Source organism: Coturnix japonica, chromosome Z (assembly GCF_001577835.2).
Source record: "Coturnix japonica isolate 7356 chromosome Z, Coturnix japonica 2.1, whole genome shotgun sequence".
Taxonomy (NCBI): Eukaryota; Metazoa; Chordata; class Aves; order Galliformes; family Phasianidae; genus Coturnix; species Coturnix japonica.
In genome coordinates this window covers 6,463,169-6,479,531 of record NC_029547.1, presented here as the reverse complement: position 1 = coordinate 6,479,531, position 16,363 = coordinate 6,463,169, and the positions used below count along the sequence as shown (strand labels likewise).

At 40.2% G+C, this 16,363-nt stretch overlaps 1 protein-coding gene across 3 annotated transcripts in view; it reads left to right on the top strand.

Moving 5' to 3' along the window:
• Positions 1-16,363, top strand: part of KIAA1328 (KIAA1328 ortholog) — a 172,192-nt gene that overhangs the window by 122,567 nt on the left and 33,262 nt on the right. For all 3 annotated transcript variants that reach the window (XM_015848262.1, XM_015848261.2, XM_032441150.1), the window contains one exon: positions 15,822-16,006. In XM_015848262.1, coding sequence (XP_015703748.1) covers positions 15,822-16,006 — 185 coding nt within the window. The remainder of the gene's footprint in view (positions 1-15,821; positions 16,007-16,363) is intronic.

Here is a 16,363-nt window from a genome sequence, read left to right as displayed (position 1 = left end):
TTGCCCTCCCTACAGCTGGGCCTGTGCCTGGGACCTGAAGAGTCTTCAGATGCAGATAGGCACAGCAGTCAAAGCAGGCTTTATTGAGAATGTTTTTTTGGTAGAGTGCTCCTAAGTGAGTCCACAGCTAATTTTCAGCTGTGGAGATAGTAACGTTTACAATTAATGGTAAGTTGTCTGATTCTCTGTGTAATTTCTTTTGCCCCGGTGTGCAAGATGCTTTAAAAAATTCAAAGTAAAAACGTAACCTGATGCATTTGTTTAGCATAAAACAGCCTTTTACAAAACACTTTCCATCTCCCAGGCGCAGATGCTCGGTACATGCTCAAGTACCCACTCCACACGTATTCAGTATGATCAATACCCCCCAGCACCTGCTTTTGTGTGTGCTCCTGATGCCTGCATCTGGGAGAGGAATTTTAAAACAAGCTGCTCTTCTCTCCTTTATTTATTCTCAACTTTCGATCAGAGCACTGTGGAAATAAGATGTATTCAACAGCACAAACTCGAGAAGATATGGTTTGCTGCTTTGCAGGTCCCCCTCGCCAGACTTGTGCTGTGTGCCTAAATCTCCATCGACAATGTTCCCTGCTTATCCAATTCTCAGGCTTCCTATACGGCTCTGCCGGTGCAGCTCTGACTGCCTTCTCTCTAACGTGCGTCCGTTCCTCGGATTTCACACAATACTGCTTCTGCACCTCGACACTGACCTGTGCAAAGCGTTATAAATAGGAATTGTTGGATACAGCAGCTATCGGAGGGGCTTACGGTTATCTGCAGGCACTCTTTCAATGTATACTACCTGGTTAGAGGATTTCTTTCCCTGAGTATTAAAGGTTTGCTGGTGTAATTTGCCACCTTTAATTTCACTGAAGTCTTTTTATGTTTGCATGCTTCGTTTTTTATCACCCGCGTGGATTTTCTCCAGCTTATATTTTTAGTTAGTTGAAAATGACAAACATGGAACTCAGTAGTCCTTTGCCTCTATTTGAATGCTCATTGCTATGGTGATAGTTCCAGGAAGGAATGCCATCAAGGGTCTTTCAGAAGATTTTTATGTTTATGATGTAACTATTTTTATTATCTTGTAAGAGAAGGTGACAGTTATCTTTTGCTCCTTGCTTAGTGCTTTGTTATGTACTGGGTTTTTTGGGTTGGTTGGATGGTTGGTGTTATTTTCTGCAGCTTGTTAGACATACAAGCATCATCTTTCTGTGGCGGTGCACAAACACACCTCTGTGTTTTTGTCCACACGGTCAGTGCAATTAAAGATAAATGCAGGGGAACACAGACTCACAGCTCCCCCTGCTGTTCCAGGCACATGCTGTTTCCTTTGCACCATCTTCTCACAGTGCATTTAAAAATAAAATAAAAATTAAACACAACCACGAGGCTCTGCCACCTCTGACCCGACTTGTGCTGTCCCCACTGCTCCAGTTGCTGAAGGGAACTGGTGCTCATGGTGGCAAAATGAATCTTCTTTTTGTTTCATGTTTGGAGTTTCTTGCCAGTTCTTTGTGATGGTGTGTATCACCTCCTGGGAACTCTGGAGGAGAACCTGTCCTCAGTGCCAGAAATGGTTGTTGGCCAAGATCTTCCTTCAGCTCATCTCTGATCATCCTCAGTCTCTTGGGGTGCAACTAAGTAGTATTCAGCCAACATTTATGAATGTGATGAACACAATTAGTTGGATTTATTTATTTTTTTTAAATCTTTACTGCTTCAACAGAATGGTGCATTAAATCGGACTGAAATCAACTGTGCTTGCAAATGGCCAATAAAGTCTCTGCGTTTGGAAACTGCTTCTTCACTTGTTAGCATTCCTTTTAATACCTTAGTTACTTTCTTGTTCCAGATTGTTTTATGCTGAAGTTTGTATCATTTTTAGGTGGGATATTTGCAGAGCAAACACTTGCTTGACCAGTAGAGAAGTTGCATACCAATCTGCCAGTAGTGCAAATGCTGAATTATTGTGGATATCAATTCCCTTTCTCTGGTGGAATTGCCTGGCTATGTATAGGATGAACAGCTCTCCAACTGATGCCTGCTGGAATCAATTGTGCCATAACAGAAGCGTGTATTCTAAGCTGGATATGTATTTTTTCTTCTTTAGTGCCTCATACAGGCACTGAAGATAGTACGTTTTATTGTTCAGGGTGAAGGCTTATGTTCTGATACAGTGATTAAAAGCTTATTGATAAATGAGGGGAATTTTTATATATCTGTATGCATGGTTATATTTGTATATACTTCTAAGGCATTTAATGGTCTTTGTTGAACTGGGGAGTGAGGAGCTCATTTCCTCTGACCTGGTTGCTTCACTAATCTAATGTTCAGCTTTACTCTGAACTGTGACAATAGGTTGAATCTGTCTTACATTTACCCAAATTATGCTGATTCTGTTCTCATGATCACATATACTGCACACACATTATGTCCTTACCATTACAGTCTGAAAGTAGCCTTCAGCACAAGACCAAGGCATAATATGTAAATGGGAGCTGCTACTGTAAGTAGGATGGTCCAAAAGAAATGCGACCTGCTTAGTTCTGTGGAAACTACAACAAAGTGCACAATAACACTATTTGATGGAGAAAACTCTCAGCTACAAAACACTGGTTAACAATCTGCCATACCACCACCATCTGCCTCTGACGTCACGGGCTAACATAACATAGGAGGCATTACTTTTGGAGCAGCCCTTGTAGTTTTCTTAGGCAGGTGGAGGTAACCCATAGCTGAGGTCTTCAAAAAGCACGAGAATTCTGGTGTTACAAACACCTATTAGGATGGGATGGCAGTCAGTGAAAACAAGCTTGCTGAGACTTGACTACATTGATATGCTCACGAATCTTGCATTTTCTGCCAGTCTTTCGGATGGGCATGGTTCTGTAATATCACGTATCAGAACTGAAAGCGCCAGGATATTTTTCTTTTTCTCTAGGTTAAAATATTTAAAATTCATGTATCTCCTGAAGGAGTTTGTTCCTTGCCAACACTTGCAGACAGTGAGAGACATTTTTGCAAGTCATTTGCAGATGCCTCCTTTACAGGGAAATGTACACAGTGTTAGTTTGCTGCCTGAATTGAATTCTGAAAATCCGAAACCTATTTTTATAAAGCGGAGCGGATTGCCTTTTCAGACATACCGTTTAGTTACTTTTTTATTTTTAAGTGTAGTCTTGGATGAAGAGAAAATTATGTTTATTCTACATATTCATATGTTAATCTATACACTCGTATGTCCCAGAAATTTGTGAGTTGGAAAAGTGAAGAAAAATCTTGCGGAGCAAAATGTTCTGGAGTGTAGTTTTAAATTAGGAGATTTTAAACCCACCCGAACAACTTTCACTCCATTTAAAGGCTTATATCAGAACTGATGGGGCAGGACTAAGAACAAAAGCTATTGGTATTACAAAGTTAAGCAAGAAATCCTCTGTACCGTGCTGTTCTGGTCGTGATTGCAGCTGCACTAAGCTAAACCTGCTCCTCCACCCCTCTGGTGACCTTGGCTGTGCTTCAGCACACAGAGAATTGAAGCAAAAGGCAAACTCTAGTAAATATTAGTTTCTGTCACTTGCAGATATACAGACTACATATAAAGATAACGGCATGCGTGCTTGTGCTCCTCTCTAGCTCTTGCCTTCTCTGAAGTGGACTTGGTGTTTTTGCAGCTAAATTACTCTGACATAAAACTTTCTGGACCGTGCTGGTGGTTGAGCTGAACTCTGCAGCATTGCATAGGTGCTGAGGCTTTGCAGAAGTACCCATTACGTTTGTAACAGTGCTAATTTTTGAGAACCACGCAGAGAAAACTTTAGATTCAGCTCGGCTGATTTGTTCTTCACACTGCTCCTGCGGTGAAGAGGATTGATTTTTGTGTTTCTTTTGATATTTGGCTTCCTTTCCTCTGGTACTCAATGCTTCAGGCCTTAATCCTTTAACCTTGAATCTGATCATCAAGGCTTCAGGAGGGATCCGGCCTTTTGATGGAGAGAGAACGTCTTTTGTTGTAGCAAATGGTTGAGAGTGGTGTAAAGTAAAGCAGATCTCCAGACAGTACATATTCCTCTGTTGTGTTAAAAGACTATAAACAGAGGATGGGTTTAGTAGGGATTATAAATGATGTAGAGGAAGGTGGGGTAGTAGGAGCAATGGAAAAGAGTTAATGACTTTTTCTTTAACATTTCACCAACAACCAGTCTATCATGACAGATGTGTACTGGGTTGCCAAATGCTAGAGTCTGATTTGGGTAACGGTTCAAAGCTCAGCGTGTCGTGGAAATGGCAATGTGGTCCCTGATGGAGCAGGGGAAAAAAAGCTTTTCAGCTTCTCAAAGGGCAGTATTTGTGGAAGCAGATGCTTGCTTTGCCCTACCCAGCATAAAGAACAGTTCTGTGGGCAGCCGGGAGAGTTCGTACTGCTGGATTTTTATAGGATCATTAATTATATGTTATAAGGCAGCTAAGCATGGCATTCCTAACTCGATGAATTCCATTATGAATGGCCTTTTCATATTCTTCATCTCATTATATTAAATGCATGTGACCTGAAGTTTAGCTAAAGTTATTGTTCGGGTTAACTTTCATTTAGCGGTTGCCCTAATTTTAGAAACAGTATGATCTTTAGATTTTATGGAGAGACAGTTTTTTTAGTGCATGTTTTTGCAGCACCATTTTAGATAATTTCTTTTGGATCTAGGTACGAACTTGTGTGAGGTGGCAGGGAAGGGATTTAGTCATTCCTTGATTTGCTTGGAGATTTCCGTACCCATATCCCCGGATGACAACATCCAGTTACACGGATTTGGCTATCATCTCTCTGCCAATAACTCTTAAAACCTCTGCTCTGTTCTGTCTGGTCTTGCATATCTGACTGCCTCCCTGACACATAATCCTGGTTGTTTTGCCTTCAGATCATTCCTAATCTGGCCAAAACAGAACTCCTTACTTTTTTTCTTCAGAATCTCTCTTCACTTCTGATTTTGATAACAGTGCATCCTCTCTGTCACTCAGACTTGTAACCTCAGGGTCATTCTCCTTCCCATACGCACTGGAGCTGCTGACAACGATTGCAGCTTCTTTCTCCTTGGCAGCAAAAAACATACCAGTAGTGTGTCAGCATTTAGAATGCCACATAGCCCTTCATCCTGCACCTTGTATACTGTAAAATCTTCTTTGGCTGCTCAGTATTCACATCCTCCCTTCAAAATAAATTATCCAAATCAGCATCTCTGCTGCACATTCAGAGCTTGTCACTGTCACTCCTCTGAAACCCTCCCTCAAAGGCCAGTTGTCCACAGGGCTCTGCAGAAAGTCACACTGCCACTTTTTTGTTTTCCCTGCCATCTCCTCATCTTTACTCTTTCAATAAGAGCAACTCAACATTTTCTTGTGCAGTGGGTGGACTTGTGACTATATAATCCTTCCACACTGCCTAATTTCTTCTGGCTTTTGGACCCGTTGAGTTTCAGTTTGTGGTTCCTGCCTCCATCTGTCTGTTCTGACATCTTGGGACCAGTGCTCATTAACATCTTTACCAGTGACACGATGATGGAATTTTGTGCACCCTCAGCAAGTTTGCTGATGACATCAGGCTGAGTGGTGTGGTTGACACAGTGGAAAGAAGGGATGCCATTCTGAGGGACCTCAACAGATTTGAAAGGTGGGCCCAGTTGAATCTAATGAGGTTCAACACAGCAAATTGCTAATTGCTAATCATCCCCCTGAACTCAGCACTGATGAGGCCGCATCTTGAGTACTGTGTTCAGTTTTGGGCTCCTCTCTACTAGAAAGACATTGAGGCCCTGGAATGTGTCCAGAGAAGGGCAATGAAACTGATGAGGGGTCTGGAGCACAAGTCTTACAAGGAGCAGCTCAGGGAGCTGCGATTGTTTAGCCTGGAGAAGAGGAGGCTCAGGGGAGACCTCATTGCTCTCTACAACTTCCTGAAGGGAGGCTGTGATGAGGTGGGGTTTGGCCTCTTCTCCCATGCAACAAGCAGGACCTGAGGAAACGGCTGCAAGTTGTACCAGAGGAGGTTTAGATTAGATATAAGGAAAAACTTTTTCTCTCAGAGAGTGGTCAGGCACTGGAATGGCTGCACAAGGAGGTGGTGGAGTCACCGTCTCTGGCAGCGTTCAGGAGGTGTCTGGATGAGGAGCTATGAGGTTTGGTTTAGTGGATTGTTGTAGCTACAGTAATGGGAGGATGGTTGGGCTATGTGATCTTGTAGGTCCTTTCCAACCTTGTGATTCTATGATTCTATGATGATATCTAAGGACTGACAGAGGGAAGTATTATAATTTAACTGAAGTGATACATTATCACCTTTAAGTGCAGAAAAGCTTATGTGTTGCTTCTGGAACACACAAGTTCGAAACAAAACAATATTCAAGTATCTTTAGTTGTCTGTCAATAATGTCAGGCTTTGTCTCTTTATGTAACTACGTGCCCTTCAGTTTGATCAATGCCTCGTTAATCCTTTTTTTCTTTTTAACTTTGTGCTCCTTTAATCTGCATCTATGTCTTGCATCCTTTCTGAGAAAGTAATGTCTCTGAGAGGAAGGCTAAATTTATACACCAGCTTTAGATGCAGAAGGGCTGAGATGGCCAGGCAACACAAATAGATGTAAGCCTCTGAAAACACACCTCACAGTGTCAAAGTGATACTGATGGCAGCAACTCTGGTCAGACATTTCCAAAGTGATTCTAACAAACTTTTACAGAGGCAGACTTCCAAAAGATAAGTTCAATTTGTTTCTTTTGATTGGTAAAATATAAGCTAGGATTTATTTGCCAGTGGAAGCTGTATGATGACAGGAGAAGTTGGTATCTGACTTAACAAAAGTACAGAGCTTGCAAGGTCTTGCCAATGTCTTTCCCCCTGGATATTAGATATCAGAGCATTCATCTTGCTGAATGATTGAAAAAGAGCTGTTCACCTCTTAGAGAAGCAGTGATTTCTGTCTGGTTTAAATTTAGTTATGTCTGTTTATTTCCTGAATTTGCAAACACATAAAAAGTGTTAAATCTGCTCAATAAACACCGTGGTTAAGTCAGTGTTCAGTGGTGCTGTCACATTCACATAAAATCCCTGTTTTAAAAGGAAATTTTCAGTGCATGTTTGTTTGTTTCTATGTCAGGTCACAGTTTTTAGAGCTGTATGCCATCAGGTAAGCATCTCAGTCTGTATTGTGGCTGCAATAGGTAGCTGACTTTGCTATCACTATCAAGCACAGTCTGAGAAATAAGTAACTTCTAATGATTCAAAGCAGTGTAAGCGGCCAGAAGTGATTTTTTTTAACTTTACCATGAGCTGCTTGGTCCAATTGACATCTGTTGGATATGGTAACCCACTAGTCTGAGGAAACTCCAAAGTATAATTTCTCTATTTACTTCTCTTTGAGCTATAAGACTTTTTTTTTTTTTTTTTTTTTTTTTTTTTTTTTTAAAGCAGATCAATAAACAATCTCAGTGTTTTCATTTTAGTAAGCAATATAATATAGATGAGTACTAGTGTAGTAGTAAATCATTAATATACTACTTAATCATAGAATGACTATGTCCCACGGATGTGATTTAATCATGAAAAAAAAGGCCAGTGAAGTACAAAAATGGATCAGGAGGGGCGTTTCCAACAGAAATGGGATAGCGTATGACACCATTTTAAAAGATCCTTGTATGAGAACATCTGGGGCACCATGTTAAAAAACAGGGGTGGGACTCATTGGGAGGGCTTTGAACTAGGTCTCATGGGGTATGGGAGAGATAGTGAGCCTTCCCATGATAAGGTATGGGACAGCATAGCCAGATTAGAGGGACGCGGTGCTAGCAGGGGCCTTAAAGGACCATGCTACAAGCAGTTCAGGAGAGACAGTCAAGGAATGAGGGGAACGGCTGTTGCTATCTACATCAGAAAAGGAATAAAATGTGAAGAGCTGTCCCTAAAGAATAGTTATGAGAAAGTCAAAAGCCTGTGGGTGGCAGTTTGGGACCAAGGCAGCAAAGGGAGCCTTGTGAGTGTCTCCTACAGGCCACCTTCAAGCAGAGCCTGTTGATGAGACCTTCTGCCTCCAGCTACAGGAGGCAGTTGTCCTGCTGGGAGATGTGGTTAATGCCCAATCCCTGGAGACTTTCAAGATGAAGCAACCTTATCTAATTGTGGTGTACATGTTTGTTACAGAGGAGTTAGACTAAATGACCTTTAAAATGTTCCTTCTTACTCTAAGGGGTCTGTGATTCTGTGTAGAGTTATTGCTGCAGAACTAGCTGTATTCTAACACATTGTTTGGATGCCTATATAAAACAGAAATGAAAGAACGTGAAGTTTATGTTTGGTTGGAGAGCCAGTGTGAAGGTACAGTCAGCATCATGTTAGGGCTGTGCCTTGTACCCAGGCTGAGCTTGTGCCCCAACACTGAGCTCTGGTGGCTTTGCAGAGTACGAACAGCATTAGAGCCTTCAGACAACTGATTTGCTGGTCCCAAGATTTGTTAAACTGCATCAGTAAAAAATCTATGTAATCCTATCACAATCTGTGCTTAAAATGCTTGATTTAATCATCATGCAACACAGGTAAAAATGATTAGAATGAGAGGACAGATTTTGTGTGTATGTGTAGCTCTTTGTAATGCCTGTACACAGGAGTGCAATCTTAAATATTTGTTGGTCTAATTAGGTACCTCTTCAAAATGTCTTGTCAGTAGAACACTTTGGAAAGCTTCTGAGTGCCTGCTTTCCAGCTCCTAGAGTTTCTTTTCTTTGCTGTACTGTTACTTGTCTTCAGCAAATGGTCACTCTGTGATGTGATGCATGGGCAGAAAAGGGGCAATTCCTGCTTATTTACTGTAAGGTCCTGTTGTCACCACTACCAGCTTGTCAGAAACTTATATGGAAGAGATATGGAAAATCAGTGAAGGAAGCACAAGAACTCTTGGAAAGAGCAGGTGGTTGCTGACACACTCAGCCTGAGTCCTGAAGCAGCCCTGAGCAACCTGATCTAGCTGTAGACATCCCTGTACATTACAGGTGAGTTGGATGAGATGACCCTTAAGGGTCCCTTGCAACTCAATTCTATGGTTGCATGATTCCAGTCTGTTTTGCAGTGCAGCCCGTTGACTGTTAAGAACAACTTCTGGGTGAGCCAAGTTCAGAAGGGACAATGCAGTGTTGCATCTGTGCCTTTATCACAACCAAACTGCACTCTCATTTTGGGGGTGTTTGTTCAGAAGTTGGGTTGCATTTTGCTTTTTGATGGGTAACTTGTGAATAGGGCTGGCTTTCAGCCGAGCAATAGTCATTCTGGTTAAGGCACTCTGAAGAGCTTGTGATTCTCCTGCTGAAGGAGAGAGTTACGCAGTTTGATCTAGTGGAGAAGTTTGGACTCAGTTTAGAAACTTTATTTGTCCTAAACAGGCTTTTGCATCATTCCTTATGGTACTTTCACTGGTGACAGCTAGGCAGGCTTTTCTGATATATACAGACACTGTTTTGAAGGATTGTTTTTATACCTATGACTTGACATTTACATGACTTTCTTTTGTGAAGTCTGACAGCACTGCTTGCTGGAACGACAGCTGCTCTACTCTGCTCTATAAGAAAGGCCAAACACGCAATCACAGCATTTTGTCCTGTTAAGATTTGCCAGTCTGCTTTTTGTGGGCATAGCCCTATAATCGTCTGAAAACCTTTATGTTTGAATTTTCTGTGGATTCAGAGATTAAGAGAGAAAGTAATCAGAGCTCATTTCAATGTTTATTAGCGAAACTGTAGAAGTAGTGTAGGAAGGGTGCTGGTGGGAAGCTGGAGCATAAGCTAACTTCAAGCAGAACCAGGACAGATCTTAAAAGGAAAGGCATGAATATAATTTTAGGAGGAATTACGCTTAGTACTTCCTACAAACAGACCTTAACTGTGTATATTAAGCAAAATCCTGACTTCATTGAAGATAAGGGCAGTATTCTGATTGATTCATTGTGGCCAGGCTTTCACCTATGGCTGGTATGATCTAATAGGTCATTGATAATTAAGAGCATATGCAGCCTCAATTCTTGCTAGTGGAGTTAAATGTCTGAGTACCAGTCACTGAAGGAGTAGGGAAGAAACTGGTTTCTGAAAGAATTGTCTGGAGGAGCTATTTGGATTACATTACCCTGGTAGAAATTGTATACGAGAAGTATTCTTGTCCATATGACTCCTTCAAGATGAGGAGAAATATAAACCAAATGCAGTAGGTTCAAGACAGATGGTTCAACAGAAAGAAACAGCAGAAACATGTTGCAATCTTCCAGATACATTACTGGATTCAGGGACACTGGACCTGGAAAGGACTGTAAGGTCTGGATCACTCCACAGCAATACTGTGTGCATAACAGTATGTAGATTGTAGGCAATCACTGTGTATTTTCCATGATGAAAAAAATCTTCAGTTACACAGACAGGTTTGATAATATTTATATTTCAGTTACACATTGTCCTTATCTGCTGAGGTGTTCCCCTGTTTGTCTCTGACTTCTGTTTTCTACTTTGAGAAATACTTAAGAAAGGAGTTGGACTCTGTCTTGAAGATCTCCAAAGTGTAAATGAATGTGCTCTCTCGAAAGGAAATCAGCTGTTTCTTATTAACATGCAGTGGATCCCAGCAGTGTCATTAACATGCTGATACATCTAACATAAGCCTCAAAATGCCAGGTTTCATAATTGGGCCATGAAATCTCACTCTAGGCTTGAATATGGTCTTCAAGATCTGTATTAGAACAGGATATTTTCCTACTTTTTAAAGGAAAGGAGGAGAAAATGTTAAGCTTCAGTTTTTTTTCAAGCACTTGGCTTCCATGCGAAACAGGCTTTAGATTTTCAGAGGTGTGTTTTGAAGGCTGCTGATCTACTGACATGAACAGATTGCTTTTGTCATGAGGAATGCAATGGTGATGGCATTCAGTGGTGAGGGACTGGCCTGAAGTCCTTGCTGTGCTTCTCCTCATCTGCAACACTGTTAGCTCTTTTCCAGCTCTATTCACCCCACAGAAATCACAAAAAAAGTGAACAGCCCACCTTTCTCCTACATGCTCTGTGGCTTTTACATCTTGACATGCTTCTGCTTCAAAAAATAGGCAAGATGTTCCCGAAGAAGAGGATTTCATGTTGCAGGTGGAGATGCTCTAACGAGGGCCTTAAGTTCTATCTCTTGTAAGGATTTTCCTCATGACTAGCTTTATGAAGATACACACAGACTATATATCTGCTTAATTTCACTAATTAAGAAACTATTTTCAGGAGTCTTATTTTCTTAGTGTTTGCAAGTTGTCTCCAGTTCTCTTCTTCTTCTGCTGACCCAATTACTGTCCAGGGTCCAATCTTCCTTACCACATCAGTTTCTTGCCTTCTTTGTTTTGCGAATGAGTGTAATCTCATCCCACTCTACCTGATGTTTTATCGAGGCAACAACAATAACAAAACACTTCAGAAATATGAGGCACTTGGATGTTCTGGAAGTAGGAGCTTATGTGGAGAAGAGTTACATAGTACACTTGACAAGAGTAAGTTGTGACTGTACGGAAGACCACTCAAGTTTCTTCTAAGGGACACTCATCTAAGCTCTACAAATCTACTTTTCTTCCAGCAAATATTTTTTAATTGCCATGAAGAAAACCAGCTTGTCCAAAAGTCCCGCTTTGGAACTGGCAGCTTTCAAAGCTGTGCTCTGATAACTTGATTTAAAATGATCTAAATCCAGACTCAAAACGAACTGTCACTTCATTTGTCCCAGCACTTTTGACACTGTTGCTTTATGTTGAGCTGTCTTAGGAAGCTGATTTGATTGGAAACTCAACCAAAGGGATGGCATAGGGAGGAAAAAATAACTTTCAGACTGTTTATCCAACTGCATCTGAAATGGCAATGCAGGTTCCAGCTACAAAAACGTATTGCTTGGATTTGTCTACTTGTCACCAGTTTTGCATCATTAAGTGTTATGCACTCTTGGCCTGATATAGTTGCAGCAGATTGCACACATGAACTGTTAATTATTTTATTTTTTAAAACAGAAATTGCAGAACAGGAAAATAATATCCCAACATGTTTGCTTTTGGAGCTGACTTATCACGGCAATCTGTTAGTTTGATAATGGTTAAACTGTCAAGCCCTTGTCTCAACAGGGAGCAGCAGAGTACCATTAAGGCAGCCATCTGTTGAACATATATACTGGAGGCATGAATTGCCTTGCATTTTGGTTTTCTGACTAGTTATAACATAGTTGTGTTCTCTGGATACCACTGATCTGCACTGAAAAATGCATGGAAAGATCAGAGTTCAGTGAAAGGTGAGAAAGCAAATTCGATGAATGGGAACCTGTCAGATGATCACTAGCTACAGAGTAGGGAAGAAATTAAACCTCTTGGGTGCACACAGGCTGATGGTGGATGCTTCTCTGTGGCAAAAGTCTTAGCTGCTTCAGTTGCTTAGCAATTCAACAGATCTGTAAAAATCCATTTGCAGACCAAGGCTACCATTACGTTGGATTGATTCATTAAGATGAGTAGCTAAAACAAGTTAAATTCTATCAGAGTTTTCCTGCATTAATTTAAAAATTAATTTAGTTGGCTCTAAATGGACATTTGTTTTAGTATCTTGAAGAACTGACTTTCCTCTATTAAAGCAGAATAATGTATCTATATGGTGCTCTAACTTGAACAGTACATAAAGATTAGTAAATAAGACCCCATTAAAAATACTTATAATGTAAGTAACATGGGTCCCAATAGCCTTTCTAATGTCCATTAATGCTTATTCTGAGGATCAGAGCTCATTTTACTGAGCCATTTAGTCAAACCGTGTGATTATTTAGAAAGTTAATTCATGCATACTAAAATCTAGCTTAAGTAATGCAGAGGGTAGGAGGTAAAACTCTATGGAGACGATAGTCCTTTTTGTTATTTAATGATCAGCCATAATTAACTTGCAAATTTGAAATAATTAGAACAAATTAAAGGTATTTAACTTTGCCTCCCTAAAGAAAAATTCAAATTGCACCAAATGCAGCTTTAAATTATTCAAGTCTCAGAGGTCTGTGCTGGGTTTTTTTACAATGCCTTTTCTATGATGAGAATACCAATCTGCTTTTTGTCAGAAAGCATCCTATCAAGTAATTGTTCTTTGTGTCTAATAAATGACAGCTATTCTTCTTTGTAAAAGTATTTCAGTCTCTGAAGACTACATCAGCATTTCCATGGCATTTTAATTCAATAAAACAAAAGGTTAATGTTTTTCTACTTTTTAAGGAATGCAAATACTAGCAGTATTCAGGAGGTCCTGAATGACATTTAAAATTTGCCATTCACGCTCAGCAGGGATATCGCGATATGAGGCACAGACAAAATGGAAAAACGCTCAAGGTGTGTTCTCCTTTGTTGGTGATGCACTTCAATATTCATAAGGAGGCAGTAATGCTGAGTCTCTTCTCTTCTGATGATGCCACCTTACAACTCCTGCCTTAGTATTCAGGCTATGTGGGTTAGGAAGGTCTTCATTCAGAAAGGCTTCTCTTTTGTGTAGTCTTGGGAAATGCTATGACAATTCATCGGATAACATGGTGCCCTTTGTTAGTCCTACTAACCAATCACCTTTTTTTAATTTTCCTACCATTTTTATGTGTCATTGATTATTGACTTTTTTCTGTATCTCTCAACGTTATCCCTTTTCCTCCTTGGAACGACATTTCTCAGATTGTCATTTCAAGTTTTGACTCTGCATCCTTACTTGAACAGAACTTTATTGTCAGCCTTCTTTAATCAACTTTTGAAGAACCACGCTCTAATTCACTGTTTAGTGAGCTATAAATGCAAATATGTTTGCTTTTGTTATTTTCTTCTAAGTTAGCATCTGCAGCTTCCTCTTGGCATGCGTTTCTGTTTGAATTCCCACTGACATAACATCATTTCAACCAAAAAGCTGGTGTTTTTCAGATGACCACACCATGTAAGATGTATAGATGTACAGCAGAGTAATTGCTTCCTTCTTTACACAACAAAGGGTCACTCTTCATCAAGACCATCACTCATGATTTTAAAGTGTTAATCATTAAGAATCAGACAAATAAAGTACTAAGTCCTGTATGATCAGAGAAATCTGGTCAATGATTACACCTTTAAGCCTCCTTAAGTGGTTCTTAGGGTCCAAACCCACCTCTGGCTGTACTCTCAGTTGCGGGAATTTGTAGATTAATCATTTCATAGAATTCAAATAAGATACTAAATTAGCCTATCATTAATTTTAAAACCACTTCGCAATGTTATTAAGTCACCATGCAGCTTGAAACCCTAAAGTAAATGGAGGTTATTTGGAGAAGTTTTATCCAACACTTCAGCCAGTTATTATGGGTCATGAGCCATTATGTAATGTTCTGCATTAATAATACAGGGGAAATACTAATTGTCAAACAGGCGCAGTGGACCCTGTTGAACAGTGGCTTTTACAGCACGCTGATTTGAAACTTTTTAGTTATCATTTCCTGATGTGAACACTGGATATCTGCTTTCTTTTTCTTTTTTTATTATTATTATTATTATTATTATTATTATTATTATTAATTATTTCCTTTGGATGTACACTAACTTCAGTAATATAAGCTTTTATGTAAAAGATTCTTGTGGATCATCCTCTATAAAACTGTATCCCAAATAATGCAAACTTAGTAGCAGTCTTTGAGTTATCCGTACAAAATTGGTGCTTAAACAGGAAAAAAGATTTGTATAATCTTCTGCTAACTTAGGAAAGCTGGATGTCAGTCCCATGCTTGCAAACAAAGTGCTATAATCTTGAGATGAACTCCATTCCTTCCTGTGGATAATCCAAAGGTTTTAAAAGTATTTTTAATTGCTTTCTTTAACTGCATAAGAGTGATGGGTGTAATGACGTATAAATGTTGGGAAACCTTGTTTAAAGCGAGAAGCAGAGCAGAATTTGAAAGCAGTCTGTTGCCTTTACTTAGAGAAAGATGGTCTCGATGACCTGTCTTCCACAAATGTTTTCTGATTGCGTGTGTCTGCAGGGACAGAAATCATGCTTTCCTTATGTCATCAAATTTGCATCCTGGCTCTGTTTGTGGAATGCTTAAAATCTAGTGCAGGAGACCTTCCAGTGTCTCCAATGTTCTAACATGCAGTCCATTGCATTTTCTGGCTTTCTCTTTTCTTACTTTCTACCTCAGCTGTTGCACTTGCTACAGCAGATTCTCTCCCTGCTGTTCATTCATTTGCTGTCCTGCTCCGAATTACCTCTGTTGTTTCAGCTCACAACTTCTTATCTCTCATCCATTCTTTTTTTCCTTTAATCAATGTATCATCTCCTTCCCTTTTGCAAGCCATGACTCCAGTTTTCTCCTGTCTGATTTTTCTCTATTTCCACTTTTTCCTAGCAAAGTGAGCATTTCTTATAACTTTTTTTTTTTTTTTCTTTTAACTTTCCTCAACCATGCTGGGCAAAATCCTCTCTGTATCTTCATTCCACTTGTCCCATTCTAAACGCTCAGAAAATCCAAGACCCAAAGCATTTGGGAACATTCCAAATACTGCAAAACTCCAAATAGAATTGTCAGACTGCTGCCAGCTGCTGATAACCAATGACTACCATGGAAGTTAAAGTAGTTGGTAACCTAACCCTTCAATCCTTAGGCATCCTGCCTTCAGAAATTGTAAATGGATTGAGCAGAAGCTCAACCAGCACCATGGTGGTTATGCTTCCAGGGGAGGAGGTGTTAAAGAGTTTGTGCAGCGTTAAAGAGGTCAATATCATGTAGTTGTGTCACCTTTCTTTCTTCCTAGTGTACCGGTGTCAAAACGTGAAGATTGTGATCCCAGGACACCACCAGTGAGCAAAGCCCCCAGATCATCACGGAGCAGTGGTGGGAGCAGTTCAGGGAAGAAGATGTCTGGTTTTGGTGCAAATGTGGAAGATAGGCGAGCCCTTCTGGTGCAGGCCAAGAGGGAAGGCAGCATGTCAAGGAAAGGTAAGAGAAAGTGTACTGTATTGCAGGGCCATGATTGCGCTGATGGATTTTAGAAATTGTATATGTGTTCAAGAGCAGATCAGCAAAATGCACAATTAGAGGGAGAAGATTGCAAGTTGCTTAAAACAACCCAAGAGAAGCTAGATACGTTCAAAGTAAAAACACAGAAAACCTTGTAAATAACATGATCTTCTTGGTTGGTGTTCCTGATAAAAGAGAAAAGAATAGCCCTTTAATCTCAAAAAGCTGCTTCAACAATTCTTTTTCCTTTCCCAGCAAGCAGAGAATAAGTGCAGCAAGGCTTGTTCTTGAAATGTAATCTTCTTCACATTCTTTTCCTCCCCAAGTAATGGCTCC